Source organism: Pocillopora verrucosa, chromosome 10 (genome assembly GCF_036669915.1).
Source record: "Pocillopora verrucosa isolate sample1 chromosome 10, ASM3666991v2, whole genome shotgun sequence".
In the NCBI taxonomy this organism is placed as follows: Eukaryota; Metazoa; Cnidaria; class Anthozoa; order Scleractinia; family Pocilloporidae; genus Pocillopora; species Pocillopora verrucosa.
Window position 1 is genome coordinate 4,426,242 of NC_089321.1, and position 10,970 is coordinate 4,437,211.

The 10,970-nt window shown below is 37.9% G+C and overlaps 1 protein-coding gene across 1 annotated transcript; it reads right to left on the minus strand.

The window, feature by feature from the left end:
* Positions 1–3,649: 3,649 nt before the first annotated feature.
* LOC131788107 (uncharacterized) lies at positions 3,650–10,884 on the minus strand. Its single transcript, XM_066173674.1, has 8 exons — positions 10,352–10,884; positions 8,781–9,023; positions 6,816–7,157; positions 5,982–6,458; positions 5,033–5,158; positions 4,533–4,660; positions 4,215–4,331; positions 3,650–3,817 (listed from the first exon to the last, which is right to left on the minus strand). Exons 1-8 carry the CDS (start codon positions 10,656–10,658, stop codon positions 3,650–3,652), a joined length of 1,908 nt encoding a protein of 635 aa, XP_066029771.1. The 5' UTR covers positions 10,659–10,884.
* Between the last annotated feature and the right edge of the window lie 86 nt (positions 10,885–10,970).

Here is a 10,970-nt window from a genome sequence, read left to right on the forward strand (position 1 = left end):
GAGAATATTGTGGCAGCCTAGCAGTAAGTGTGTCGTTTACAGCCCGCAAAACAAACCATTTTTGTTTTCATCGTGAAGGCGGAGGGTGTAATTTACGGTAGCGAACCCTTAGGCAAAGTCAGCTTTTCGCACCATAATATCAAGCCGCCCAATATCTTTTCACAGAAAAGTATGAATTACTTACTCATGAATTTTTTTTCACACACGAGAGCAACACCCATTGAAGCGATACACCCGAGCGGTATGTATCTTCTAAAAAAACAAAGGAAAAAAGGTGTCCCTCTCTATCCCCTCCGTTAAAAATAGTTACAGTCCATTATCTACAAAAGAAAAAATAAATAATAAAGAAAATGAAAAAAAACCAGATTTACAGTAAACAGAATTCTGTCCCGAAAAAGCTGCTTCCATAAGAATGATTTAAAACAGAAAGAAAATTGGTAAAATATCTCTGAGATATTTTACCATATGGGATGGATATCAGTACCACTCCCCTAATCCAACATTGACCCGAAATTGTTATCAGTTTTGACTTTTGTTGGTGTTAGGGCAGGAGTAGGTGGACTGCCGCTCAGATACTGACATTGATTCACAAATTGTAACAAATATACGAAGGGGTAGCAAGAAAAGGAGATTAAAAACTGACACTAAATGGTTTAAAGATGGCAAATGGCAATTCCTACTCGTAAACGGCTCCTGAAGATGTTTCCTTTGGTTTTGTTGTGTGTTTGAAACGAACATTGGTGCAATGTCCTCTCGAACAATGGTATTCCCCAGCATCGCATATAAGGTCTCTCTAAAATGGTAATCGTTGTGTAGAGTCGACCACACACTGAGCCAAGCGATACAAAGGACCATCGAGACATGGATTGAGTGATATACATGGAAAAAAAACCAGTGCAAAGAAGTAATTGGCATCATAGTTTTGACGAATGAAATTGAAACGGAAGCAAGTACAGTCAAACTCTCGATTATCCGAAACTCGATTATCCGGACCTCGATTATCCGGATTTTAGATTATCCGGACATGTTTCTTTGATCCCATTATCTACGACATTACATTTTATATATTTCGATATTCGCACCTCTCCATTATCCGGACTATTGAGCCCAGTCCCTACGAGTCATGGATAAATCGAGGTTCGATCGTATTATTCATTTAACATCGCCATTGTAATAAAGGTCTGGTTCGACCTTTTCGATTCCGTTGTTATGGTTAAGGAAGGAAGAAGAAAAAAAAGCATTTATACAGTTTCTAACGCTAGAATGAATCTGATTATAGGTCATATACCATTTGTGGTGTGTCCCATGAAATAGAGCATAACTTCTTTCTTTTCACCATCAGCCAGCTTGGTCCCATGTCATCATTAGATTTTCTTGGGACATCCTTAGCCACTTGTAACAAAAATCCTCTATTGAAATAGAAAAAAAAAAACCTTAGAACTGCACGACACTAAAAATACAGAGGATAATTTTATCCCAAGCGCTCAAGAACTTCTTCGTTCGTCCAAGACACGCCACTTTTTGCGTATTCGCATATTCCTCCCCTTCTCCAAACATGTACGTGTTCGTAAGCAGACTACAAACTTACGGGGACATTTCGTATGGGATTAAATCCGTTTCGAGATCTTTGGTCTCGTCATGTTCCGCGTGTTTATTATCAGGCTTAGTGAATGTGTTTTTGGGGGGCAGAAAGGGGGTATGTAAAGCAAGATTAGATAGACGAATTTGGCCTCCTGTTTATGATAAAAGTATATGTCGGCCAGATTTCTGAATACGAATGAAGAATGACCTTTATACCTTCATCCTTCAGTTAACCTAGCTTAAAACTTAGAAGAGCTCTGAGGGTATAATGTCCGGCCCTTCTTGGAGGAACCAAGGCAGGGTAACCACGAAACGCAATCTTCCCTGCCCCATTTTCTCATCTTCTTTCCTTTTAGGAACCGACAAAGAGCTCACCAGTAATTAACCCCTTTACATCCCATAATCATTATGCATTTTCATTATATATGTCCTAAAGGTGCTAACGAGGAGAATCTGTTTAACACTCAGGAGCTTCCTTAGTTGTGATTTCATTTCCTTTATTCTCACGACTTAATGTGGTTCAAGGGGGTGATCTTGTTAGTAGAAATTAGAACGCCAGTCACTCCTAAAGGTTAAAGTATTAAGCATAAACCTGGGGGGTCATGAGAAGGAGGAGGGAGGGGGGTGGGGTGTGGTGGAGGATTGTGCTGTTGTCACAATAAAACTAAATGTACCTGATTTCCCGATCAGGCTCTGTCATATTCCCTCCTCATTGATCATTAATTGACAGACAATTTCCTATAGTCCCCCTTGTACAGTCAGTTGGCGGCGACTGACCACCTCCTTCCGTTCCTCCTGAAAAACCATGTGATCCCCAAAATACTCTCCCCACACTTGGCGGTAAATAACGAATGGTTCCTTATGAAGCGCGGTTCCCGTGAGTTCTTAGTAAAGGAGTGGAGGTTGAATACATGCTTTCCTCATCTTCTTCTTCTGCTTTATCCACAGTGTGTTGATGAGATTATTCCATACAACCATACTCATAAAGACGCCTTAACTATCAAAGCTAGTTAAGTTTACCCAGTAAGATCTTTTGAGTTTCTACAACATACCACATTCCCATACCAGATTTTAACAGGGCCATTCGAAGTTGTTCACGGTCCGCTTGAGACAACGATCTGTGCTAGCCTCAGCAGTTGGACCACGGAAGTTTGAAAATAATATGGCATGGCGTTTCATCTCAAATGGAGAATTTACTTGAATTTCTGCGGAAAGAAGAATAAAAATTGAAAGTGCTTTCATGACTGCGACTCTGATGGCAAGGAGAGCACTACAGCCTAACGTCAATATTAGGCAGTTTCAACATTAGCTTAATATTCTTTCTCCTATCTTTTGCGTACCTCCGGAGATCTTATTTGAAATTTCTACCGCGGTTCAGTTCAAACAAACGGCACGGCACGATTTAATCACCAGCCGATCCTTTTTGATCTTCAGGCCAGACACCCGACATTCAATAGCAAGGTAGTTGATTTCCAATTTTCATTTCAAAAATTAAAGCAATAGATGAACTACTATAGTAAGTTATACGTTTAAAAATACCACAAAACAAGATGTACAAATAAACCATTTTTGTTTCTCTCCACTGAACAAACCGTGACTTGCTTACGAATTGATGGCAGGATTGGTAGTGGAGACGAGATTAGACTTACGGAGAATTCCACTGAGAGAGCTGAGAGATTTGCGCTCTAAGTCTGCTCTCACTGGGTCAAAAAAGATCTGACAGCATCACGTTTGGTTCGGACTTCCAAATTTTTTACAAGGCTTGTAATGAAGGGGGGGGGGGCTCTGAATATAAAAAAGACCATTGGAGTCAATCGTGAATGGAAAAGAGGATTGAAGAAAAAAATGGTAGAGTTATCCCACACAGAATGATAAAGAGATACAAAAGAAATTCACAGTACAAGAAGATTCCTCCGATCGCCCAGCCCGACTATGAGTGGGAAATATTTTGGCATTTTCGCGTTTTTTGTTCAATAAGGTTGACAGTATTTGATCAAAATCAATGTCATTGTACAAAAGTGGTCACTGATGTTCAAAGTAACATGAATAAATCTGCTTATCATAAAACTTACAGTCGTTCTTTCTCTTTTCTTACAATTCCTGGCTGGCATGGGAATGCAATGATTGCATTTGGCGGTGGCTGAATCGGGGCCAATCCTGGTAGAACTCCATTTAATTTTAAACAATCTTTCACGACAGGATTCTCATAAGCTCCATCGACTATCACTACTTGCATCTGAGAAAGCAGAAACACAAACGATTACTTCAATGATTTTGCTCTCTACCAATCTAATTTTTCATAGTAAGTGTAATGTATAATAATTCTCATAGTTATACAGAAGACTTACTTTGAGAAAGTGAGGGATGGAGGGTGCTTATTTGCAGGGGAGGGGGGGGCCCTTTGAAATTTTGGCCTAAGGGGTAGCCACTTATTCAGGAGAAGGCGCTCATTTTGGATACTCATTAGAGGAAATAGGATATGCCAAAACATGACTTTAAAAAGTATTATTGTGAATTTGAAATTTCTTTTGCTTCAAATACTGTCATGAAGTTATGTAAGTAGATACATACTCCTCCTTCAATTTTAAATTTAAATAGAAAATATCATAAAGATCAGAAACAAAAAAACACACATATTTCTTGCTCAGTTGCTTAACCAGCCAGTTGATATTCAATGAACTGTGAATAAGGTCAGCTCGCGAGGAAGGACTCTTTAGATCAATTGGAAGAAGGTAGTTTTCCCCATTTATCTGCAAGATGGACATTAATTTAATAACATTAATATTTATAAAAGAGTGAAAATTGTAAACCAAGTATTTCTGGTCACAATCAGAAAAAAATGCTAATTTACATAAAATAAGTCTCCAAAATCAAGCCACCGAAAAAGGTGAAAGAAATGAAAGTCCAGCTTGTATGGAATTTGGAATATCTTTAAACAAAAAGGAACACACCTGAACTGTGGGTCCAACCAAATAAGCAAAGTAAACACTTTTTCTTGCCCCAGACTCACTGGCTTTTATAAATGAATGGATTGTTTTGCTCAAATCTTGCTCTTTGACCTTCTTTTTAAATTGGACATCTGAAAATAAAAATACATATAAATGCATACCATTTATTATGCCAAATAAACAGAACTAGACTATGTTGGGGCAATTCCATGATTTAGTCAAAGGGGATTCAGAAAATTGTCTGCTAAGGGTGGACCCTTCTAGAGGTTTCTGGGGGCATGCTTCCTTGGGATATTTTGAAAAGTAGGTCTTCAGAAACATGATTTACAACATTTTGAGGGATGAACAAAATTACCATTCTTAAGTATTTAAGAAAGCAAATGCATAGTATTTGTCAGTGATGTTTATTTTAGGGGGGTTGACGGAACCACCCAAATCATTCCTGGATCTGCCCCTAGTGTACAACAACATTAAATGTAAACAATGTTAACATTAGACTATACCTGTACTATCCCAAGACTCTTCAAGGATTTCACGCAGCTTCTTTAGCTTTTTTTCATGTATCTGGTCCTGTTTCTCATTTCCACAGCAACTTATTAAGAGAGGACGGAATTCCTTTTTGCCATCATCTGTCAAGAAAAACAGTCCTTCATTAAACACATCAGGAAAACCAGTTAACTCTTAAAAATGTAAGCAAACCTTAACCAACTTTCACTATGCTGCTTAACTTGGGAAGAATTGACCCTTCATCCCTAGAGAGTGATTGGCATCTTATTTCTCCCAACAGTATAACCCCTGCATCACACAGTAAGGTCACAAGAGTAAAGGGAATGATCACCAACTAAATATTTTTGTGACTAATAAACAAATTCTCCTTATCAGCACCTTAGGTAATGTATAGAAAACAGTATGGAGAATATGCATACTGATGTTGAGGTGTGAGGGTTTAAGGTTTTCTCTCCATGCTACTCATAGGTTACTAAAAATGACCCAGTAATATAAGTGCCTCTTCAGGACTACTACAAATGCTCTGACTCCAAACTTCAAAGATATTCCAAAAATTGATATAAATTTTGGGAAATGATCAAACTACTATAGTTTCTGGTTTGGCATGAGTTAATATCCAGATGTCATTGAAACCGAACAGAGTTAGAACAGTACTCAAGAATTCCACTTTTGTCACATACTCAATTATTCTCTATTTTTGATTTAATATTTAAAAAGTGCATTTTCTCGTTACAGTGCAACAGAACACTCAAGACAGGTAACATCATCTTCATCAGTCAACAACAAAATGTATAAATTATCTTTTGAGCTACCTTAATGTTAAATTCCCTGGTTAATAATTTTCTTGATACTTATTGCTTTTTGGTCTGACAACAAATCATTACCAGGGATAGTTCAGATTTTAATAGAAAATATCACTCCAAAGAGTTAAAGAATGACGAATACCTGAATTTTCAAACACATCGTCATCTTCAACAGAAGAGATACTATTGGTTTGTTCCTCTTGGGTAGGCGTCTGATCATCAGATTTGTTGTCGAATTCTTTTTCATCTTTGCCTTCTTCCTGAGTTGGTGTAGACAAATTATTTTTACTGACATCCTTCTTTTGATAGCCTTCAGATTCCTCTTCTTGTGTGGGAATTTGAGCATTAGGTTTTTCATCAGGCTCTTGACTCTGTTCTTGTGCTGGTACTGCATGCAATTTAGAATTGGACCCTTTCCTGAGAGTTTCATGAACTGGATTAGCACTTGTCTTACAGTTACGTTTTTGTTGATAGTCTTTAGAATCCTCTTCTTGTGTTGGAATTCGAGCATCAGGTTTTTCATCAAGCTCTGGACTGTGTTCTTGTATAGGTACTGCTTTCAATTCAGATTTTGGCTCTGGGAGAAAGCTTTCTCCAAATGTTACAGTACTTGCTGAATCTGAGAAAAAATTGAGGTATGAACTTTGGTAATAATCATGGGAGCAATAAAAATTACTTTAATCAGCATTTAAAAGAGAGGATGCTATTAAAAAGAGAGAAAACATAAAAAGCCTCGCAATCTTATGGAATTATGATCACTGCAGTCGATGAGAATTAAGTTTTGTTGTTTGGCTATTCTGATGGAGTGTGTTATCTTGCCCCCAGTTCCCCCAAAGAGTTCTTTGATCTTTCTGGAATTTGAAACCACATTTTCATGAGTTACATTATGATAGCTGTAATTGAGGCCTACAAAATTAGTGGTGTGATAATTAAATCAGACATGAGTTGATTTTAAAAAGCAAACCAAGAAACACACCTGATGATTGGTCTTCTGAGCTTTCTGTCTCAGGTGACAGAAACTTAAGGGGAATATTGAAAGAAAAATTTTTGATTTCATCAATAACATCCCATCTGGCTACGTTAGGATTCCTTAACCAACCAAGGAGATCATTCACATTCTTTTTGAGTTGAATCATCTTGTCAATCAGTCCTTTCATTTTTCCATGGTCTTGAGCATTCTCTAATTGTCTTACATCATCAGCACTTAAATTCATTACACTGGCTATCCCCCGCCAGTCATGATGATTGGCATCTGATGGATCCATTAACTTCACAATCTGCAACTGGAGTTTGTAGGGGATGTCTTTGATAAGTGTATCTGGATGAAAGAAAAACAAAGAGCTGTGAACAAATCTATGCCAATTTTGAGAAAAAAATAAACCAACTAAATAAAAGTTCCTGTAATTTGTCATTGTCAAGCCAACCTAAATATTGTATTCCTCAAATGAATGCACATGCCTTAATAAGTGCCCTTCAGAAATAAGCACCCTCCCTGAATAAGCACCCATCCCATAGGCAAAAATGTCAAACATGAGCCCCCCCCTGAAATAAGCACCCCCCCTCCTCCCTCACTTTCTTTAAAAATAGGGAAACAAGGAAAACCTGTTTCTATTGCCACTTTATTTATAACTTTTTAAGCTGCACTTACAGCAGAATCAGTACAAAGAGAAAGATAAGTTCCCCCCCTCAATTAAGCACCCTCTCTCCAACAAATGCACCCTCTACTTTTGCCAAAATTTTAGATGAGTGCCCAGGCTCCTATTCAAGGGATTATGGCATCAATTTACATCCTTTAGATGGTCAAGAGGAATACCCAGTGGGAAAAACAATGATCATAGGATACTTCACTCCCACAGGGATTTATAAACTTTCCCTAAAAGTTCACCAGTATTCATTTACTTTCCAAGATTGAGTGAGGCAATACTTAAGTTACCTGTCCAAGAACATGTCACAATGGTTCACACAACCAGGATTTAAATCCCTGTGTTATCTCATTAGCCAACACATTTCTCAGAATGTGGGAGAGAGAGTTCAAGATAAATAAATAAAGGGGGTAAGTTTATAAAGAAACTGTGGTGCTGTGTCAGTGGGAGAGTATACTGAGTTGATAATGTAAATTGGCCACTGTGAAGAGTTTAACCCTTTCACTCCCAAGATCTGATTAGTAATTCTCCTTACTATCTGCCATACAATTCTTATGATGTTAGTTCAGAGAATTTGGTATTGGATCAACTAATAATCCCATGATTGATATTCTTCTCTATTCTCATCACCTGCCTGCTTTATATTGTATTTATATTGTAAGGAGAAATTCTGTCTTGGTCACTTGTGGGAGTGAAAGGGTTAAAAGCTGACATTTCAAGTGTTAGCCCTTTGTCAGAGCAATTGGAGGAATTGTGGGCTGTGTGTATTTTTATGCATAATAAGATACATGAAAAAATTACTCAGTTCTGATTGGTTAAGATAAATGTAGTTTCCAGGTAATCTTTTTTGCACCGTAAAGATGTGAAAATATTATTGTATATTTAATTGTTTTAATCGTATGTGGTTGTTTTGACCGAATGCACAATGTCACTTGCAGGGTTTGAATAAATTATTTTTGCACTTGATGTGCCCACTTTGCTTCTGCTTAATTATGATAAACTGTTTCATATTTTTTCATGTATATTATTAATACGTAATCACATGATTTTCCTCGTACAATTTGGAATAAATAAGCACCTGTAAATTTTTTCAAAGACCAGAAATTGCACTTGCTCTGCAAGCTCATGTAATTTTGTTAGTCTTTGAAAAAATTTACTCATGCTTATTTATTCCAATTGCACTTGAAATCATGTGATTACCTATACAAAAAAGGAGCTATGCTATAGCTATGCTATGCTATGCTTGTTATTAAATTCCTCTCAAATGGGAATTCATCAAAAATTTCATCTAGACTTACCTAAACTGAGCACATTATTTTTCATATCAGCACTGGAGGACTGGTTGCTAGCAAAAGCTTGACCTTGGCCATGGCCTTGGTACAAGTTTTTCAATCTACTGTCACTTTCTTGATGACTGAATTGTTCTGTAGACCCTGAGTCAAGAGAAGGTGGGTTCACCTCTCTTTTTTCTTTAGGTTGATCATCAAAGTTTACATCTTCAGAAGGAGTATCAGGGCTTGCTGGTGTTGGCAGTCCTGGAGCTTTTGATGATAAAGAGTCAACAATAATTATTTGTCAGGATTTTCATGCTCATGTTGTTTCACCATATCAGTGAGTAATTTTCATTACTTTTCACCAACCCCTGACCCGAAGTAAAAAAAAGGAAGGCCCATCACTTGATTGCTCTAAGACGTCAAATGTAAATGAGAAGTCTGTCCCTGAGACCATATAGTTTCTTCTCTCAGAGAGTAATTATGAGTCATGATGCTGACTCCCTTAGAAATTCCAGAGGGTATAACTGAGCTGCCTCTCTCACTCACTCACTGACTCACTCACTCTCTAATTCACTGACTGACTCATTAACTAATTTACTGACTCACTGACTTACTAATTGATTAACTGACTGACTCTCCAACACACTGACTGACTCATTGACTCACTGACTGTCTGACTGACTGACTCACTAATTCACTGACTAACTCAATAACTGATTTACTGACTAACTGACTTAGTAACAGACCACTTGACTGACTGACTGACTGACTCTCTTACTCACTCACTGACTCACTTACTGACCAATTGACTGACTGACTACCTCTCTCACTCACTCACTGACTGACTCATTGACTCACTGACTGACCCACTCTCTAATTCACTGACTGATTCATTAACTGATTCACTGACTCACTGATTCACTAACTCACTGACTTACTAACTGATTAACTGACTGACTCATTGACTCACTGACTCACTGACTCACTCACTCACTAATTCACTGAGTAACTCATTAATTGATTCACTGACTAACTGACTTACTAACTGACCACTTGACTGACTGACTCATTGACCCACTGACCCATTGACTGACTAACTCACTAACTGACTGACTCACTAGGTCAGTCTCTGGCTTACTCACTGACTCATTGACTAACTGACTCACCAACAGACTGATCAACTTACTTGTTTATTTAGATAAATTTTCTGTCATCACCAACATTTTACAAGTGCAGATGGTTTGTCATGACTGAGATACATACCCAAATGGGGCGATCTGATTGGTGCAAGGAACATACTACTCTACACGCTAACATAGAGTAATTTTTTTTGTGTGTGTGTGAAAAAAGAAATATTAACTGAAAACCAAAACCGTGGTAAACTTGTCGAGCATTTGTCATAAAAGCTACGACCAGCGTGTAATTGAACTAAAATCAGTTAACTGGAAAGGAAAAAATTGTCTTTTGTTGTAAAACTCGGGGATTCTATAATTTTGAAACGACTAAGGATAAATCCTGGAAATTGGCTAATATTATGCTTTGTAACTCCGATAAATTTTTAAGCGAATTAAATGAGGCGAAAACAGCTCACTGACCTTGTTCTCCACGCAGTTCTCTCTCAGCTTCTAAGAGTTCGTCTGCTAAGTGAGTCAAACGATTGTCTGGATTTTTCAGGACTGTTAAAAACTTATCAAAAGCTTTCGGTCCTCTCTTCTCCAACAAACTTAGCAATGTTTGTGACGCGTGAATGGAACCCAATCTGTTTTCCGTAGCCTTTATTTCCTCTTTATCTGAAGGGCAGAAAACTGAGCCGAGTTGTGCGGCAATCAGTGTTGGGCTGGTAATGCTATTCATGATAACAGTTGTCTTGCTAGCCAACACTTTCTTGTGGATTGCATCCATGTTAGGCCTACCAGTACAGAGAAGATTGCTACAATTACCCAAATGGTATCGATCGATCCGTCCTCAGCCCACGCAGTCAAGAAAACTATGCAAGCACCTAGCCCACACACTGGTAGAAATACCACTTTAAAAATCGTCAAAAGCCGAAAATAAATCAAGGGATTTCTCCCATTCAAACACAATTCCTGTAAAGTTAAAACTTCCGGTTGCTTTTCCAAGAATCGCGGGAAATCGTTCGTTCGGAGGATTGATTTTGCCTGCTTCCTATGGGCTTATTATTGGTTCATTTTTTTCCGGGTCAGTTCGTAACAC